This window comes from Podarcis filfolensis, assembly GCF_964270895.1.
Source record: "Podarcis filfolensis genome assembly, chromosome: 7".
Taxonomy (NCBI): domain Eukaryota; kingdom Metazoa; phylum Chordata; class Lepidosauria; order Squamata; family Lacertidae; genus Podarcis; species Podarcis filfolensis.
In genome coordinates, this window is record NC_139603.1 from 70,554,559 (window position 1) to 70,575,990 (window position 21,432).

Below are 21,432 nucleotides of genomic sequence, written 5' to 3' on the forward strand. Positions count from 1 at the left end.
TGCTTCTATCTACATTTAGTGTCAGCTTGCAGGTGAGACAGTCCTGCAGGAATATTCACATAAGTAAGGGCTGCACCCTGCCTCACCTTTAAAGCTTGCCAGGCAGGTGTGGAAACTTGTTTCAGTACCTTCTCAGCCCCCATACAGCCTTGAACTTCTTGTCACTGGGCTCATGAACCAAGCCAATGTGCATCCTTGCTAAACTTTTGCCTTGTGAAAGTTCCAAAGTTGGATGATGGTGATGATGGTGATGATGATGATGATTTATACCCCGCTCATCTGGCTGGGTTTCCTTAGCCACTCTGGGTGGCTCCCAACAGAATTAAAAGCACAATAAAACATCAAACATTAAAAACCTCCCTAAACAGGGCTGTCTTCAGATGTCTTCTGAAAGTCTGATAGTTGTTTATTTCCTTGACATCTGATGGGAGGGCGTTCCACAGGGCGGGTGCCACTACCAAGATACTCCTTCAGATACCAGTATACTCCTTCAGGTATACTGGGCCAAGGCCATTTAGGGCATTCAAGGTCAGCACTAATACTTAATTGTGCTCAGAAACATACTGGGAGCCAATGTAGGTCTTTCAGAACCAGTGTTATATGGTCTCAGTGGCCATTCCCAGTCACCAGTCTAGCTGCCGCATTCTGGATTGGTTGTAGTTTCCGGGTCACCTTTAAAGGTAGCTCCATGTAGAGTGCATTGCAGTAGTCCAAGCAGGAGATAACCAGAGCATGCACCACTCTGGTGAGTGGATTAGCTCCTTTCTCCCTTCTGAGTCTGTACCATTACTCTGCTTTAGTAAAGATTGCTTACTTACATACAAGTAAGAGCATCTGCTGTCATGTTTGGGGGCAGGAGTCAGGACAGCCAACCCTGTTCCAGGGATTAACGTTTGAATGCGAAGGATCGCCTCTTGACATTTGCTGCTGTGAACACGTAGACCACTCTCTTTACAATCACAAACTCAGACTTGCAAGTAGATGGGTGAAATAAAATGCAAGGAATCTTGCATGTCAGTTCTATTGAGATGTTATCGCCTGTCACTCTGCTACCAACTTGCCCCAGGATGCAGAAATCAGGTTGCATTGTTTACTTATTCAATAAGGCATGCTTTAAGCAGGACAGAATCTCAAAGTATAAATGTGTTTTACACAGAATTTATTTTACAAAACCAACAGAGCACATGCCGATAAAGTCAGCCTCACTGATTTCATACAGTATATTGTAGAGAATCTTTTTGTGGTTATGGGAGGAGTGGAAGATTGCATGTGATTTAGCTGCAAGCCCATTTTATGTATATATTTTAAGCCGGGCTCCACCAGAATAGAAGAGTCAGTACAGAAATTGGGGTGTGGTTCTTGAGTATTTCATATGACATTTGTTAATTTTGTTAAAGTAAGAAAACAAACGGAGAACTAAAATGAACAGAGAACTGATGTCAAAAGCCTTTCAAAAAGCAGAGCAAGAAAGGAGTCAATATATAAAAAATTATTGTGTTCTGCAATAATTGTTTTGAATAAATGTGGCGTCCAAATGTAAAAAGCTCCTGTACATTTAAAAGTTGTTCAGAACAGAACAGAAGGTGTTACCTTGTTTTAACTCCTTTGTTGTATGTTGCCTAGAGATGTTGACATCGGCAACTAAGGGAACAACCCTATAGCAAGATCTGACAGGATGAGTGATCTAGGATCCAGCAGATCTCCGGCTGAGCCGGGAGACCCCAGCACAGCTGCGCAACGGTGTCTTAACTCCCTCATCCTCAACACAGGCAGAGATATGCCAGCATTTCCCCCCCTGACAACCCCATCCCGTCTCAACAGGTAGCCAGCTGGGTGGGCTGAGCCCAGTGGATCTTAAGCAGGCATAAGCTCTTTAAAAGTGATGTGCAATGGACATGGTGGAAACATAACCAGAGAGGAGGGCCTTAGCCTGGATCGTAAGCCTGTTCAGCTCAGTCATGTGACCTGGCAATTTCAAAATCTTTCCCAGATCACCTCAGTTAATTTTTCTCAGCTAAAATGCAAGGTTGTTTTTTTTGCCAAGTTAATGCATACTTTTCAGTTTTATTAATTATTGCTTGAACCCAACAGCTTGCTACCTACCTGTTTACAGATTTATTGTCAAAATCTGTAATCGTAAAAGATTAATGTATGAAAACATTGGTTTTTCATTAACCAAAAAAAATCCCATACAATCTGATTGAGTATACAGTAGGAATATCTGTAGCTATAGGTGCATTTTTGTTCAGACTTACTTATTAGGAATGCCGTTGCCAGCAGGTAAAATCAAAGATCTATGGCAATCCTATACTTTCTACAAAACTTCATTATCATCAGCATAAGCATTTTAAAAATGTGTTAATCCAACCATGTGAAGAAATCCCATTTGGACATACAGTAGTTAGAATGGTACTGTCAGTTATTTAGCCTACAGTGCAAATGGGTATGGTGCTTTTATCAGACACCATGAAATGCTAACAAATGGCTCTTGCCATATGTTGCCTTTTTATGGCAGTACAATATTTATATGTAACATGGCTATAAATCTCACAATTTGAGGGTACTTCAAGTTAAACGCTGTTGCCATTTTACTTCCAGGGAGATACGGCTCTGCCGATTTTCTGGTGGGGAGTCTTAAGTACAATTTGGTATGCGTTGTGTGTCTATTTTTAATGGCACTTTCCATTAAAGTTTTAATTAAGCACACGTCGCTGCATGCAGAGAGGTAATCAAAGGCTCCCAGGAAAGAAAATTTAACTCTGCTCCAGATGTACTGAAGAATGATTTCTTGATAACGCCCAGATGAATTTCAGATAAAGAATATCTCTTTATGAAAATATTGCCAGCTTGGAAAAAAAATACTTACTCTATAAATGGGTATTTTCCCTAGTTAGTATGCAGGAATTGCTTCCCTGCTATTTCTTGAGCATATTTAGGAGTGGAAAGAAGGAAGCAAAATGGTTATATATACTAGCTATCGGGTCCTGTAAGAATGTGGAGTATTTTGTTGCTTCACTCCTGAAGCCTTCAGAAAGTCTCCAGGGGCAGCACCACATTATATCTCTACATCTGCCCCTGGTTTGTGGAATAGCCTTCCTTTAAAGATATGGCAGGCACCCACTTTCTAGAGACAACTGAAAACATTTTTGTTCTAATAAGCTTTATCAGATGGATTTGCCATGAGTGTCTATTTTGTATTGTTTTAGTTTTGTTTTGAATTTAGTTGCTGTAGTTCTTGTGTGTGCATATGTAACTGGAGATTCTGCAGTTTTTTTATTTTGTATTGCCTGGAAATAATTGTGTAGAAGTTGATTAAAACAACAACAACTTCCTTCTTCTTCTTCTTCTTCTTCTTCTTCTTCTTCTTCTTCTTCTTCTTCTTCTTCTTCTTCTTCTTATCAGGCATGGGGAAACTTTTGTGTCCCCCCCCCCCCGATATTGTTGAACTACAACTCCCATCATCCCTGAGCATCATTAATTCTTGCTGGGGCTGATGGGAGTTTTAGTTAGCAACATTTGGAAGGCCAAAGGTTCCTCGCCCCAATTCTGTTCAAAGGGTAATCAAGCCAATGAGCTAGTCTATCAGGGTAAGGCATTGAGGAAGTCTGTATTTATATTTATTGCTTAGAATATTAATATACCACATTTCCAAAAATGCTTCGAGAGAAGGTGGCATAACAAAAACACAACTTACAAGCCGACCATCTAATATTAGACAATATAACAATGGAAGACAAATGACAATTGCGATAAGTGAATGCTTGATGTAAGTGGTGTGCTTTACAATTCTTTCTAAACTATCAAGAAGATAGCTTTCCTTTTTAGGAATGATGCTCCACAAACTTAGGGCAGTTGAAAAAGCAGCTTGGTTCCTAGGCACTACCACCCAAACTTGCCACAAAAAAATGGCAGAGGCTGTAAAGCCTGCTCACTCATCCTCACCTGATGTTGGATTATACAAGGAGGCAGTCCTGAAGGTCATGCTAGGCTTTAAAGATGAGAAACAGGGCCTTGAATGAGTCCAGAAGAAATGGCTCAATGCAGGTCGAACATTCACCACTAGGATGGTGGCATGCAGGATTCTGCACCTGTTGAAGTTCCTGTGTTGCCTTCATGAACAGCCTTGTGCAGAGTGTGTTGCAGTAGGAGCCTAGAAGTTGTGGATCAGGTCTGATCTGTCTACAGGAGGGGAACGTTTCCTTAGTAAACAAACTAGAAAAACATTGGGTTTCCAAGCCTCTAGTTTTAGTGTAATTCACCACTTTTGCTGAAAGAAATAATTGACAGGACAGCTTGTAAGCCACAAACAATCCCTGCTTCAAAAATGCATCAGCTTTTTTAATCTCATTAGGCCACTAGGAAGATAAAAGTGTGCAAGCAGATGTTCGCTGCCACAATAGCTGAAGTAATTAGCAACTTAGGATCTTTATTAGGAAAATGGAAAATGGTGGCTTTGGAAGTTGCATTAATCTTTCTGTATTGGTTTCCAGTGAATTTTGAACTCTTTAAAAATAAAGAAAGCTAATGCTGTCTTAGATGGCAAGTAATATAGTAGTAGTAGTAGTAGTAGTAGTAGTAGTAGTAGTAGTAGTAGTAGTTTTTTATTATTTATACCCTGCCCATCTGACTGCGTTGCCCCAGCCACTTTAGGCAGCTTACAACATAATAAAAGCACAACAAACGTCAAACATTAAATTCAAGGCTGCCTTTAGATGCAAAACAATTACTTCAACCTAAAGTGATTGGTTTGAAATAGTATACAGGCAGCATGGAACTGTCCTTGGTGCTGAAATTAGTGTTTGTGGAATAAAAAGAGATTGAGTAGGTGCAGGGGAGGAAAACGCCATGAAACAGAATCAAAAGTCATGTCACCTCAACATGGCTAGTGACTAACTGTCAAACCTAGATGAGTTTTGTTATGAAACTTTCTACTTTAATACACTTTTTTAAAAAAATAAAAATTACTAACAAATTTAAAGCTAGAATACTGTGAGGAAAGAGTGAAGTGCATTCTCTTCTGCCATTTAAAACAAAGAGAATTCCTGAATTGTACTACTAATGTTGTGTTTGAGCTATGTGTGGCACTGTACAGAATGAAAGGTATGTACTGCTTTTATGGTAGGTCATATCTTATTGTATATATTGGTGTATGGATTGGTGGTAGATAGGTACCTCAATAAACAAATAAATACACGAGACAGGAGCATAATTTACAACACCGAAAGTAATCCCTTTGGCCTCTGACAAACATGCATGCTCTTAAATGAGCTCTTAATGTCAAAATGAGTACTTGGCCAATAATAATTGCTGTAATTCCGGGGGGGGGGGAATACTTTTTGTGTGGTATAATGGCAACATTCACTTGCTAGGTTCTGCATTGACTACACTGAATTTAGGATGGGTGACAAAGGATGTGGTGAGACATTCTGCTGTAGCTCTTCTGGGAGGGCTATTATAATGAGATGGCAAAAGTATAATAAAATTTAAGACAGAGGTACTCTCCTGGGTGATTTAGATGATCCCCCCCCCCCTTAGTAATCATATGGTCTAAAGTTTCTGTGTCCTTTTTAACAGCTGCTGCACATTGTTAAATGAGTTTGACCTGCCATGGGAAAATTGCATTTCCTCTTTGCTGTTTCTTTGCAGGCAGATGGGTCTGCTGCTAGTAATGTTGTTTTGCCATAAAGCCATTAATCCTCCCACATCCCTGCCAAAAGATTAGTCACTCATACCTCAAAAGTGATTCTCAACTCCGTAATTGCACAAGTTTTGGGAACAAAGTTTAAACAGGATACAAATATGAATGACCAGATAATCAGAAAATTGCATAAGCTATCAAAGCATTTTAAGGGGACAGTGTGGTAAGATTGACACGATGACATCCTGCCCAAATATAAAGTCCCAGAAAAGGGTTTAGCAGCCAGGAGAAAGCAAGGGTTCCAAAGCAAACATGTATATGCATCTTCTTTTTAGATTCTACCAGCCCCATAAGAATAGAAGAATTGCTTTGCAGAATCAGATCAAGATAATGCAATTGCACATTTTTGTTTCCAGAAACATATTCCATAAGCCAGATGCACCTTTCAGGTGCTTTCACGCAGCAACGAAAACATCAGCCTTGTGAGAAAAGCTACTGCAGCCGATTCTGTAAGGGGCAAGGCAAATCAAAGCAGTCCACTGGAGAAATACGTGGAAAATGTGAAAGTGATATCCATTCCCTGTTATTTTCTCCAGCTTCTGGAATTCCACAGTATAACCCTTAATCTACCTAGATCTAATCTTGCCTAGGTCTAATCTTTTTATTTAAGTTGTCTAAACTGGAGCCCATCACCACTCTTCTCTGGTTATTCATACATTTCTTCTTGCTTGCCATTCACTCATTTATAATTTTAGTTGTATGCCACTTTTACACACACACACACACACACAAAAGCATGCTCAAAGTGGCTTACAACAAAGAAAACAGGGATGCATTTCAAAAACCAAACAGTGCAAAAAAAACCATTTCGTAATAACACAGCAAAACAACACAATAGCAAATATAATAACAAAAAAAATCAGTGCTATAAATATAAAAACATTACATTAACAACTTTACAACTCCTGGTGATAGAGAAATGACAGGGAAACATCTAGGTCTGAGGAACATTTCCCGTGCTGTTGCTCACAGCCTGTCTCCTGCAGCAGCTTGCAAGCCTTCCAAAAGGAAGGGGTGGGGTAGCTGGAAACACCCCTCCTATGATGTCCCCAACCTGCCACCAATCATTAGGTGACACCCAATTTCTAATGTCTTGAGAGTGGGAGAAGCAAAGCTCCTGCCATGGGGCACAAAAGAGGAAGCAGCATAGCTTCCGTGACTCACCTTTGCAGTTCCAGGGCTTACCTGCCCCCTTTGGTTTTTGGCTAGTGCTGGCTGTTTGGACGTAGGACTTGGCTTGAGCTGGGGAGTTCTCATATTTTGAGAAAGGGAGACATACTTTCTCTCTCTTCCACTTGCTTTATATATTCCTGATTTTGCCAACTCTCTGCCATCACGCCTTTCCCTGTGTTTTGAGTGGATCTTCATATGCGTTAAGCATATTGAGGTAGAGTATGACAGTGTTAAATGTTCGTTCTTCCCTGCCCATCATTGGCACCAAAACACCAGCTCAGATAAGAAATTATCTACCCCCCCAAAAAACTTGACAATCCACAGAATCCTTCTTTTGGTGGTGGGGATCTTTTGGGGAGGGGGGAATTGGGGCAGCTTTTCAAATGTTTCCTTCAGATGTTAAACTGTAATTTTGGCCCTGTTAAGAGCTGGATGTTGCTGTACAATATTGAGTGGAAGACTTTAGAGGTGCCTTCACATAAGTCATGTAAACAGGAAGTATGGTAAAGCTATTATTACAGAAAGGTAACAAGATCTGTCCTGTTACTCTCACACATAGGATGTATCGGTTACATTCAGCTAAGACTTCATTTGTATTAGAGAGCTTTATATATCTATCTGCCTATTGCTCTTGACGATTAATGAACTGAAATATTACAGCTATGACTAAGCAGTTCTCCCATGTGGTGGTGTTGTTGTTATTCAAACTTTTAGCCTGAGTTATTTGGCAAGCCTAGAGCACAGTACAATACAGATCAGAAGCAAATTCTATAATCTATATCAGGTTCTAGAACTTAACAGAGTCAGCAGAAAATAAAATTTCTAGCTGTAGTCCAGTGCGCACACACAGACTAGTATTGCCAGTTAACCAGTGAAGTGTAATAGTTAGGACACCTGGGTTCAAATCTGCATCCAGCCATAAAATTTATTGGCTGCCTTGAAGCACTCATTCTTTCTCTGGCTGACCTATGTCAAAGGATAAGAGAAAATTGAGAAGCTTCTATACATTCCTTTGAAGAATATAAATGGGAGAAGTAAGCAAAAGGGTGCAAAGCAGTACTTAAAATGAAATTGAATATGCCATCGGTATGTTCAACGAATTCTGTTTTTGATGTATCATATTCTTTCTGTGCCTGTTGTCTTGTTCTGGTCCCAATAAGGAGAGTGTAATTCATGATGGAGCAAGGCAAACACCATGGACAGCTCTGTCTCAGCAAATTGCTCCAACAAAAATAGATTGAGGCCTTTAGGAACCTGTCTCTTGCCCAACCTTCCTCATTCCTTCCACATCTTGTTGAACTCTTAACTCCCATAAACCCCAGCCAGTAGGGATAATGGGAATTGTAGTCTTAACAACATCTGGATGGCCTGAGGTTGTTGAAGGCTGTTCACCTGTTCAGCCTACCTGTCTTAAGTCCCAACCCCTTGCTTAAAGAAGACTTTAAGAGGGCCAGAAGCCTGGCCTGGGCATAGGGGTTTTCTTTCTCTATTTTGGGGTCTCCTGCCAGGCATGCTGTACGGCAGGCATGGTAGTGAAGGAGGCACTTGGCTCCTCAAGCTCAAGGTAAGTTTCTCTTTTTAAAAAGATATTTATTAGGGTTTTCCATTTTATACAAACAAAGAAAAAAAGAAAAAAAGAATTTGAAAAGAAAAAAATATTAAAAACACATAGATTTCATAACTTATTTTCCAATAACATATTTCCCTGACCTCCTCATGCCTCCCCTTCTTGTATTCCAGTTCAAATTATTCATCCAGCAAATCCTTATCTCATAGCATTACAGCTAAAAACCTTATTTTCTATCCATCTTCTTAAATTATTATAACTTATACTTTTACTTACATACAAAGAAAAAGAACTATTTTTTCATATTCTTTTGTACCATTACAGCTAATAACCCCTTAATTTCAATCCAACATCACTCAATATTCCTTAATATTACAGTATTTTTGCAAATAGTCTTTGAATTTCTTCCATTCTTCTTCTGCCGACTCTTCTCCCTGGTCACGGATTCTGCCAGTCAATTCTGCCAATCCCATAAAGTCAATCAACTTCGTCTGCCATTCTTCCAGAGTGGGTAGATCTTGCGTCTTCCAATACTTTGCGATGAGTATTCTTGCTGCTGTTGTGGCATACATAAAGTTCTACCCTTTTTTAACACCAATTGGCCGACCATGCCCAGGAGAAAGGCCTCTGGTTTCTTCAGGAAGCTATATTTAAATACCTTTTTCATTTCATTATAAATCATTTCCCAGAAAGCCTTAATCCTAGGGCACGTCCACCAAAGGTGAAAAAATGTACCTTCATTTTCTTTACATTTCCAACATTTATTATCGGGCAAATGGTAAATTTTTGCAAGCTTGACTGGGGTCATGTACCACCTGTATATCATCTTCATAATATTTTCTCTTAAGGCATTACATGCCGTAAATTTCATACCTGTGGTCCAAAACAAGCTCAAGGTAAGCTTCTCATGGGGGCCTGGGTTTGGTGGGCTTTGGTTTGGTGGCCTCACAGTTTTAGGAGCCTGACGCACCAGTACAGCCAGTGTCCCAGCAGCCTTAGATCCAGCCAGGCTGTCGTCTTCTTCTGACTCTGAGCTTGAGGTTTGGGCCATGGCAGCTACAGTAGGACCAAAACGATTGCCTTCTAAAAAAACTTACGGATAGTAATACCAATTTCCTGTGCAGTGTTGGGAAGGCTTACGTAATGAGTTAAGAACCTCTTTGGGGCAGAACACAAATCACTCCTGGTTGGAGCCTCCGGTGAGATTTGAGAGAAGATGGCAAGCGTTAAATTTTCTTTGTTGGACAGCTTTTCAATAAAATATAGGATTAAGGATTGTGCTTTATATATTGCTGTCCTTTGCAAGAGAGGCTGATGGGTAAGAAGTCCGCTCCTAAAATGAGCAGAGTGATAATTCTAGGGATATATATATTGACAGAGCTGCCATCAGAAATACAGACAAATTGTTCCCTTCTTGCTAAGAAAGGTTGACTCCCTTGCCTTGAAACATTCCCTTCTGCATTTTCATTTATTGTTATCTTGGATAGCCTAGTAAAATCTAAGCCCTGAATAAGTCCGCCCCCCCCCCCAGTATTTTTAGGCTTATGGGGCTTTGGTGGAAAAAGCAGATATCTGTGACATTCCAGATGGAAACTCAGCTATTTCACTAATCCAAAGACGGCCAAATTTTACACAGCTCAATATACATAAGAGATTGTCAGATGAAATATGTTTAACTTGCCTTGGGAGGCCTCCTCACCTTCATCACATGAAGAATGGGGAGCCAGCTCGAGAAATAGGGCGATTACTAGGCTAGATAGACCACAGATTTATCATCAGGTTTTCTCACAATAAGAACATAAGCTGAACTGCTGGACCAGGCCAATGGCCCATCCAGTCCAGCACCTGTTCTCACAAGAGCCAACCAGATGCTTGAAGGAAGCCTGTAAGATGGACATGAGCACAACAGCATTCTGCCAACCTGCACAAACAGCTGCTATTAAGAGGTATGCTGCCTCTAACAAAATATTTTCAGCATACTGTAAAAAGCTCTCTAAAATGGCACATTGTCACGATCTGTGTTGCATTAATCTTGTAAGGTGCTAAGGACCTGGTACTGAGAATCAACACAGTAGCTGAACTCCCTGCATTCAAGGATCCATTGAAATCGCTAACAATCAGGACTTACTGAAGAGCAATCTGATAAGACATGAATGTGTTATAATTCACAATCTCTAAATGAATCGGGGGTGGGGGGGATGCTTCAAAGCTCATGCTGCTTGATGTTGATCTTTCTGCTTTGACATAAAATAGCTGTTATGGAGAATGTGTGTTGACTATCAGAAGTGGCTTGTGAGGGGGATTTGAATGAGAAAGGCAGCCACGCTAATGGAATGAAGGTTTTTCAGTCATATCTGAATGAGGCAAACTTGCTTTGTGCAAGTGAACTTGGCTCACTGAAGCCAGGAATTTAAACACACAGGGGTTCTGGGCAGGCACAGTGAAGAGGTATTTATTTTGCCTTTAGAGTTAAGAGCTGCACTTTGCTTTATTCTTTATTCAAGATAACTGTTGGGGAATGATGATAACAAATCCATTTGGCTTCCTAAACTTACATGATTTGTGTACATGTGTCATGGAGGAGGTGGAACTTGTTCATTTTAAGCCAGATATCTCTCTCTCTCTCTCTCTCTCTCTCTCTCTCTCTCGTTTACTGAAGATGAAGTCGCACATGGAGGAAGTGAGAAGACAGTTCAGTCAGTCACCAGTTCAAAAGAAGAACTCAAGAGTTGAAAATAGCTGCCAGGGGAAAGTAGCAAGTCAGAGAAAGGCAAAAAGCATGGTCCAAACAGGCCAGTGGTTGGGCTCTGAGCCTGGCAAACATGGATCCAAGAAGCTGGAGGTGGAGAACATTGGAGACAGGTTGATGAATCAGATGCCAGATTAGGCGACTGGGATCAAGAAGGCCAGATGGTTAAGGATGGGTTTGCGGTCCAAGGCAAGGCTAAAGTTTATTTGGCACCTCTGTTGCCCAGGTAGATGCTTTGAGAGTTTTTAGATAGATAGGGCTGGAAGGATCCCTAATGGCTCTCCAGGCTACCTGATTCCTCTTGGGCTGACTGCCATTGGCAAGGCTCAGACCAGCCAATCTCTCTCCCTGTAAACTGTCCCTGTGGCACAAGGAGTAAAGCACCTGGGCCCTGCTGCCAGATTTTGTAGTAGGCACATGCATAGATGGGTGAGAAGGGACAGGGCAAGTGTAGATGCAGGGCAGGAAGAGGGAAACACAGACATCTCTAAAAGATGCTTGGCTGAAGCAAAGATCTGGGTTAAGTCCAACCTTTTGCCTCCAGTTCCGCCTCCCAGACTCTCCCCAAATTTCTCTGAATGTCTTCCTTTGCAGTTCTGTGTGTGCAAATGTCCTCCTTTGCAGTTGTGTGTGTCTTCATGAATTGGTATAGCAGCCATGTGATTCCTCTCGTCTTGTGTGGCATGGAGTATGGTGCAGTCTAAGTGTCGTATATTCTACGTGCGAAGCCAGAACATGAATGAAGCCTCACCAAGTAGCCACACATGCCCTCAATGTCGCAGACTGTGACCAGCTCTGCCCTTGCATCTGCACATATCGCACATGCATCTGCAGCAAGGGAGCCTTGTGTAAAATTCTGCCATGCAGTCTGAAGCCTCGGTTGCTCAGGTTCCCAAATCACTTGGATGCCTTCATGCACAGTATCCTCCTTGCAGACATTTACACAGGTGCCAAGGGTGGGGGGAGGGTAGTCAACATGTGCAATGGCAGGGCTGCGGCTACTCATTGGTCTAATGTGTGGTTATGCATCTGAATGGGCCTGATGTCACTATCCTTGCCGTGCAGATACTTAAAGGGCAGCATAACAGTCTTTTCAAAAATCTGCTAAATATAACTTGGCATTTGGCCTTGTGTGTTGTGCACCATTTCCAGAGAAATAATGTACTTAAAGCCGTGAGACTCTGCATCCATTGAATGGGGACTTTTATGCCTAGCCAAAATCTATCTTCACTTTTTACTTGGCTTCTTCTAGACGCTTTCTGGATGAACTGCTGGGTCACAGACAAGGATGTGATGCAGATTGTGGCTTGGGGTACATTAAATGTGGATTACAGCAGAATTCAGCTCTGGCAAGATTTTAAAGGCTAGTGTTTGGCAGCAGCTATTCTCTGTTCTCCAGAGCTGCTCTCTCTGCTACTTAAAGAATGTCAGTAAAAAATATAAAAATGAAAGCAAATAAAAACATTTGGAGGCATGGAACAGCTCTGAAAGGAGCAGGCAAAAAACAAAATGGGATTGTCATTTTCCGAGCAGCTCTGGTATGTTATTTGTTTGAAATTAGATCACAACATATAACAAAAGTGTCACACATATGTATATGAACTTTGGTATTTTTGAAGTAATCAGTTAAGAATGTTGTTGAAGCTTTATGCTTCCGTCTTAATGGTCATGTTAAGAACATTTGTATGAACTATATTATTTCATAATTACTTGCATTTCCTGTGATCTATAGCAACTCTGTGCAAATTGCTCTTCCTTCCTTCTTGCATCCATCTTTACTGTCCCAAGAGGTAGAACGTTATTCTTGCTTTTGCAGATGGGAACTGAGACTGAGAGATAGTCACTCACCCGAGGCCACTCAGTGAGTATTAGATTCACTTTGCATGCATGCTGTGCATTCCGGGAAGCGTTGAGCTGCGTTTGTTTAGGATCCATGGCTAAAACCGTTGTTTCCGTAAACGAATAGGTTTTAGCTGATGGACTGAAAAGAGAATACAGCACCAGCAAAAGGCAGAGACCTGCATCGCCAAAAGTGTGTGATCATATTCAATGTTTTGCTAAAAGCAACAACAACAAGCACTCGCGGGCAGCCTAATAAGGAACTGGGGCAACTGCATGCGGGGAGAGGGAAAAACCTTTATGCCATGTCTGAGTCCCACCAAAATCACACACACAGCTGCTATTATTTGCTGTGGCAGAGAAGTGGTTATTGCTACCAACAGCAGTTCCCCTCATGGGATAAATAGCAGCTGAGTGTTGGCATGGGGGAGCATGGCCAGTCCAAGACATTTTGCTGCCTGAAGTGAACTGGCACCCCTGTGGCAATTCCTTAGCCAGAAGCTGACCAGATAAGCAGTGAAATCTTCCTTTGACGCTGATAATTGGGCAGTATCCTTCACCGCCCTTGCGGGCAGCAGAGCTCACTTAAGGGGCACAAGGTAATGTGACACTCCCAGCTCTGCCCCTCCAGCATCTTGCTGCTGCTCCCAGCTCTCTGTAGTCTGCCGTGTGAGGCAGCTGCCTCACTCTGCCTAACGGTTGTTCTGGTTGTGCCAGGATGTTGGGGATTTTTCACTAGGATTGCAGTACAGAAGGAAAGGGTGTGAAAACCTCCCTCTCTGCATCTCACAGCCCGAAACCTAATTTCCTCTTCCTCCACACCCAGTTGCTATTGGGGGAAAGGGTGTGGGGAACCTTTTGGCCCTCCAGATGTTGCTGAACTACAACTCCCATCATCCCTGGCCATTGGCCATGTTTGTTGGAAATAATGGGAGTTGCAGTTTAGCAACAACTGGGGGGCCAGAAGGTTCCCACCGCTGAATTAAAGCAAACAAGAGACATTGAATGTGATCGCAAATATAATGCAATGTTTAGTTTGCCCTACTACGTCTCCAGTGAAAACAGCCTCTTTGCTATTTTGTAGAAATTTATATTTTCCTATTGTTTACCTTGACTGACTTAACCCTTATGTTGCTTCTTGTATCCCCTCCACCATCAGTGTATTTTCAACCTTTCAAACCTACAAATACATTATTACAAAAGTTAATGTTCGTGGTTTTTGTTGTTGTTGACTTTCTCCTTCCTGCTCTACACCAGGAAAGATAAAAGTAGTCAGCATGCGGCAACTTCCAGCCTTGCAACTATAAGCTCTGCATGAAATTGCATGTCATTAAGTTTGGATACAGATAGGTGTGACAACCTAATTGAGTGCAAGGAGGTTTAAAGAACGCCTTACTGTAGTGACTTATCGGCATAGGCAACAAGAGCAGCTTAACTGTTGGGGAGGACACCAAGAGGAGTTAATAATGCCTATCAGCTGCTTCTGCCTTGGGCTATAAGATAACTTAGAATGAAATAAAGTAGAACTCCCAGCTCTCCTCTCTTGAACTGCTGTGATTGGAGCAGCTGAAACAGAGCTAAGTCACTTCAGAGCTTCTTTTGCAGTTTGGCAGCAGGGGTGGTTTTCTGAAATGTGCCTTGAGTGATTGTACCCCTTTCACAAATGCCTACATGATCATAAGCAACTCCTTTTATTTGGTATTGCTACTATTCACACAGGGATGCGGGTGGCACGGTGGTCTAAATCACTGAGCCTCTTGGGCTTGCCGATCAGAAGGTCGGCGGTTCGAATCCCTGCGACTGGGTGAGCTCCTGTTGCTCAGTCCCAGCTCCTGCCAACCTAGCAGTTCGAAAGCACACCAGTGCAAGTAGATAAATAGGTACCACTCTGGCAGGAAGGTAAACAGCATTTCCATGCGCTGCTCTGGTTTCAGTGTTCCGTTGCGCCAGAAGCGGCTTAGTCATTCTGGCCACATGACCTGAAAAAACTCTCTGTGGACAAACGCCTGCTCTCTCGGCCTATAAAGCGAGATGAGTGCCGCAACCCCAGAGTGGTCAGCGACTGGTCTTAACTGTCAAGGGTCCTTCACCTTTACCTTTTTACTATTCACACAACAGCAGAAACCAAAGTCCAGTCCAGTGCAAAAGCACATAATGGTGAGTTGTGTTGTTAGATCTGTGCAGAGAGGGAAACAACAACAACTTGGGATGAGTCATTGGTGCATCAAGTCCAGATTGACCCTGGCGCGAGGCCTTGCGCCAGTCAGGTGTGGGCAGAGAGGAGACTTGCATTCTGCCGCGCAAGGAAGTGGCCGAGTTAATTGGAATTCTGGGCACATCTCCAGGACCTACTTGCCCTTCCTCATGCATGGGACAACGTTGCCACCGTGAAACGTGAGTTTGGGCTCCAAACCAATACATTATGCAGTGCCGAGCCTTACGGTCTACTAGTCTGTGAACTAGGATTGTGATCATTGCAGGGTTTATATTGTTTTCTATTTGAGCTGTCTAGCCATAGAGGTCTACAGCATAAGTGTGAACAGGCTGCACCTGGGGATGGTTCAATGGCTGGTGAAACTGGATGCCTGGTCCTCATGCCTGCAAGTGCCCGTCACAATTTATGTGTGCACAAGTGCACAGTCTCATGGGACAATAGGAAGCTGCCTTGTACCAGGACAGACAATTGGTCCACCTCGCTCAGTATGTCTACACTCTATCTATCAGTGGTCCTCCAGGGTCTCAGACATCACCTGCTATTTGAACCCTTTTAACTAGAGATGCCAGGGATTGACTCTGAGACCATTGTTGTAGAAAGCATGTGCCCTGCCACTGAGCTATGGCCCAAATCTATCTCCGGAGGAAGGGGAATTGAGGACTCCCTACTCCTGACATTCAATGCTTGGGCTTCTTCTGGCAAAAAAGGGAGTGGTGGTGCATCTTTGTGCATCTGTGCACAGTGCATTCACCCAAATCCTGCAGCATTGAGAGCCAGTGTGGTGTAGTGGTTAAGAGCGGTAGTCTCGTAATCTGGGGAACTGGGTTCGCGTCTCCGCTCCTCCACATGCAGCTGCTGGGTGACCTTGGGCTAGTCACACTTCTCTGAAGTCTCTCAGCCCCACTCACCTCACAGAGTGTTTGTTGTGGGGGAGGAAGGGAAAGGAGAATGTTAGCCGCTTTGAGACTCCTTAAAGGGAATGAAAGCTGGGATATCAAATCCAAACTCCTCCTCCTCCTCCCCTTCTTCTTCTTCTTCTTCTTCTTCTTCTTCTTCTTCTTCTTCTTCTTTCTTGCCCTTTCTTTGCTTCCCTCAACTGCACTTGCATAAAAATGTCATAAGGTGCTATGCAACATAAAATCACAAGACCACAGTAACATCCGAAAACAGCAACAATAAGGCCACTATCTTCTCTCTGTAAAGATTGCGCTTTAATCTTGTGCATTATGATTTTTTAATGCATTGATTCTGGCCCCTAAGCATTGAAAGAAAAACAACATTCGGTTCCAAACAGGATTATGTGCTTTCTGCATTACATCAGCAACCATGCAGCGCACAATGATTTTGAAAAAGTACAGAGAGAAATGACATTAATATAGATTTCACTGTTCCCTTCTTGGAATACCAGAGCAGAAAAAAACAGCCATAAATATAGAGAAAGGCACTGATTTTTCATGCCTTGATATTATGTATTATTTTTAGGACACTCTTTACTATGAGACTGTGGGTTACAGTGTTCTACTTTACTGCAGAAAGCCATTAGAGTAATTGATATACTTGGAGTTCATATTGGATATGAATCCCATAACCTCGGCTGAATTCTAGGCTATTTAGATTGTCTCAGTTACGTCATTCTCATAAGAATGTCTTGAAATATGGTGTCCAGAACTCTTTCCCCTGCCAGCTAAATGATACTATGAGGTCACCTTGAGGACAGCCATGTAGGACAAGTTGCCCCCAATCTACACAGTGCATTCAAACTGTGATGGCACGATGAAACCATAACTGGAGCTAACCATGGTTAGCATCGGTGCGCGTGTAGCACTAAACCGTAGTTAACACTAACAAAGGAAGCGAAGAGGGAATTTGCTCTGCAAATTAGGTAGAGTGAGGCAGCTGCCACAGGAAGCAGATTTGGAATGTTGCGACAGGGCCGGAAATGGTATGTTGCTTAATTTATAATTAAGCACTTGTGGGGTTTTCTGCTTTAGGAATCAAAATAAATTGGCAAGCTTTGAGTACTAGAAACCTTGACCTTGGTGGAGGTGTGGGCACCATTTTGTGCTCTGCCTCTGACAGAACAATGCCTTGGCCCGACGCTGGCTCCAGAGAGGAGGGAACACATGTTCCCGGTGTCTGATCAGCTAGCTATGGTTTTAGGGATCCAGCATTTCATTGGCACTAGACCTGTATATCCTGTTTAGATTTTCACATTGCCGTTAACTAGGTAGGGATGCATCTTAAATGAAAAGACCTGTCTTTCAAACTATGCATGCACCCACCAGCAAAGTGCCCTTCAAGTGCAATACTTTCAGTGTGAGGCTCCAAAACGCATACATTAGATAGAGCTATAGGACCCATTTTAATTCCCGAGGCACATTATATTTTTATGAGCCTTGGAGGGCTAGACAGTGAATGTAAACAGCCTGTGAACTGGATTCCAGTCGCCTCCCCCATCACAGAAAAGTCAACGCTACTTTATTTAAAGAATGCAAATAATGAAATGTATTCCCCCTCCCCAATGTCAGTGGTTAGATTTACTGCACAGGGGTTTGGAGACTTCAGAGGTATTCATTTCAGGAAAGAAGGCTCTCGAACAGAATAATACATCTTTCTGCATAAGCTTCCCTTCTGATCTCTCTGCGGTGAGGACTGAGCAATACATCTCTTAACTTGTTTGCAAAGTGAAATATACTTTTCAGGCTTCTGTCATTACCTCTGCTGTGCGGTTGGTGGCTATTTTCTGTTTATTTCAGGAATTGCGGAATGTTGTGATCATTACCATAAAGGATCTTTTATGCGTTACTCTAACGAGTTTTGAGCGTTGTATGTAGGTTGGTTTGCAAATGTAATTGTGCAGTTCTGAGTGCTGGCAAAACAGGACTGGGAGGCAGAGACTGACAGCAGTAGAATTTGAGATGACAAAGCAGCAGAATATATAGCACTAGCAGGCTCGTACCCATCATGACTTGGGAGTTCTAAGAAACAAACAAAAAACATCTGTGCAGTTTTTAAATCAATGGTTAAAATAAGTGCAGTATCGAAAGATTCAGTCTGCCATCTTGATTCAAAATCATATCTTAACATCAATGAAAACCTTCTCATTGATCCCAGGGAACATCATGCTAAATCCAGTTACTGTCCTGCTTTGGAGAAAACCTGATCCAGCAGTCCCAAGTCTACTCACATAAACAATTCAAATGTCTGGTCTGGTCACAGTCCAAAATCAAAACACGAGAGAGACAGTGCAGTCACCAGCCAGGTCAAGAGGCTGGTTCAATATATTGTTCCAGCATACCCTGGAGATGTTTAACCATGAACTTTCATTGCCCCACCCAGAGCACAGCTGAAGGCTTTCTGGATTGCCTGAGTAACCCCTTGCTCCTGAGGAGTCCTTGTTCTTCGGATCAGCAGTCTTGCATCTGGCTGGGCCTGAAGTGACAGCTAGACTTTGTGGCAGTTCAGGCCCCACCTCTGCAGGGTTGCTCTATGCCTTCTGAAGTAAGTTGTGGTGTTGTGACCTGAAAGCCTTTGATCCTGCTGCTCTGTCTCACTGCCCACTGACACAGCCTGTAATGCTTGCTTTGGGGTGCAGCAGTTCCTCTGAAGAGGATTCCTCCAGCAGGGGCATGACAACTGCGATACCTTAAAAGATGTCCAAATGCATGCAGCTTTGAAAGGTTCAGTCCACCATCTTGATTCAAAATGGCACCCAGTGGTATCCAAACCAAAACTAGAACCTGCTCCTTGATCTCAGGAACCATCGTGTGAAATCTGGTTAAAATCAGGGCACTTTGGAATGATTTAGTCTACCATTTTGGTTGAAAATAGTGTTTGATAGTAGTGTTTGATAGAACTTAGACAAAAAAACTGCTGCTCCATCTTGAAAACCCAAGTTGGTGGCGGTATCTGAAGGGGAGTCTGAATGCATAGAAAACAGATAGACAAACAGACAGACATCTTTCCAAATATATAGGTATAGAAAATGCTAGGCTTTCCTGACATGCTCAAGAATGCATGAGAACACTAAGGTAAGCCAACACCCCCATTTGGTCCTGAAAATTACAATAATAATAATAATGCTGGGTGTCTGTTCCACCCACTCCACCTCTTTCGTAGGAGATGAAGCTGTGGCGTTTGCCCATTCATGATGGAGATGCCGTACTGGGGGGGAGAGAGAAAAGGTTAATAGGCTGACCAATAAGAAAGTCCAGGGGCGGAACCTAACTGTGTTTAAGGCTCAACACAGGGGTTTTGGCAGTTAATTTGGTTGGTTTCTTGTGGGTGGGAGGCATAGGAATCAGAGTGAGTTAGAGACAGAGAGAGTGAATCAGATTACAGTGTTTCAAAGTATTTAAAACTTGTTTGCGTTCACAATAAACTGGAATCTTCGTTAATACGTTACAACCTGACTGAGTCTCAATATATTACCAGGAAAACCTGGTTGGTGGCAGTGGAAGAGATAAGCCAGGGTGGTGCAGGGTCAATAGTCTATGGAACGACCGGGGGCCCTGTGCGAACGCCACAGAAGCTTTTTGTGAAACTAAGGGAAGTTTTAGTCCAGGACAATTGGAGTGCTAGTTGGTAGCAGTTGAGCACCATATCAGGCCCATAGCCACACAGAAGGAGCTCATTGTCAGCCTTGGAGAACCTTGATCTAGCTGCTTTGTGACCATTGCTATACTTCTTTGAGTAAATGAGCAAGAAGGAGGAGGAACAGTCTCTCTATTTTGGCAGCTATACAGATAGGATTTAGAAGTGAGCTGATTGTGTTAGATCATTTAATAGGATTGGGTGCAATAATTTTTGACATTTTCAACATGCAGTTTAGATACGACTTCCCTAGTAGTGCTCAGTTACAACACTTTTTGGTGTCTGTTTTTAGACCATCAGCTTTGGGTGCCTCAGCATCTCCTATATTGGTGAGGAAATAATTGGATCTTTACAGAAGGTTAAACCTGTTTATAAATGTTTATTGGCATGCTGTAAACCAGAGGTTTGGGGCCATAGAGATGAATGGAATAGTGTTTCCTAAGCCTCTCCCCCCATGGGCAACTGGGAAATTGCTGTGGGTCTTGGCGGACCACTTAAAGATCTTTCTGCCTGTTGCAGCAATTGTAATGCCACGGAATTCAAAGCGCAATGCAATAAAAGGCAATGTAAGAAATAAAAGAAGCAATAAAAATGCAATTTAAAAATCAATATAAATATTCAGTGGGATGGATGTGTGACCTTTCATTTTCAACCACAAATTCGCAGACACACCAAAGAGTCCTGAATGAAGCTTGTGAGCCTCTGGTGGTCCACAGACTACAGTCTGAGAACCTCTGGTATAGGCAACACTCGGCTCGATCAATGGGGAGTTGCGTTGGTGTCTATATGCAGTGTTTCTTTAGACTAAAAAATGCCAATGATTCAACAAAAATGGTTTTTCCAGACCTCTTCTGACTCAGCAGTGCCTTCACAGGAAAGAATGCCGGAGGCATACGATGTAGGTGCACCCTAAACTTTCTGGTTAGAGGTTGTTGTTCATATTAACTGTGTGTGGGGTTTTTTTGGGGGGGGGAACCCTTGATATTTACAGATGCTCACATACTTTTAAATTATATTCAGGTGATGTGGGAATTAACAGATGGACAACAAAATTGGATCCTGCAAGCTGTTATTGTTGCGAAGGGACTTTTGAAGTGTGAGTTTGGAAGGACAAACACCCACCATGTATCGCTTGGTGGCCTGAAGGTCTCACTGTCCTTTCTGCATTATCCAAATGAGACAGATGATTGCATCTGTTTGGACATATAGACTGCATATATATGTCTGTCAAGAGTGATTAATTATTTTCGTTGTTGTTGTTGTTAATGTGAGTTGCCACTGTTATTTTCTTTCTTTCTGTTATAGTTGAATTAAAAATAATAATAAGTGAAGGGGCAGTAGTGGATACACTGGCCAGGAGCAGATAGACCATCTCAGGGAAGCAGGGATGGCCGCCAATAAGGATATCATTGCTCAAGGCCTTCACAAAGGCTGGAGTCAGCACTGGATAGGTTGTAATATGCACAGGTTTTGCAGACTGGGTTTGAATTTCCCTCACCTAAACCTTCTGTGTATATATTTGGAAAGAGGAACTTGAGGCAAAGATGTCCTTGAGCTTCCTATTATGCTGAGTGGACTTTTGGAGCTAAATTAAGCCA

At 42.4% G+C, this 21,432-nt stretch overlaps 1 protein-coding gene across 1 annotated transcript in view; it reads left to right on the forward strand.

Annotated features, from left to right (window-relative positions):
* OXR1 (oxidation resistance 1) overlaps nucleotides 1-21,432 on the forward strand; it is a 207,585-nt gene that overhangs the window by 53,822 nt on the left and 132,331 nt on the right. Inside the window, exon 3 of the mRNA XM_083622051.1 lies at nucleotides 13,004-13,048. Coding sequence (XP_083478177.1) covers nucleotides 13,004-13,048 — 45 coding nt within the window. The remainder of the gene's footprint in view (nucleotides 1-13,003; nucleotides 13,049-21,432) is intronic.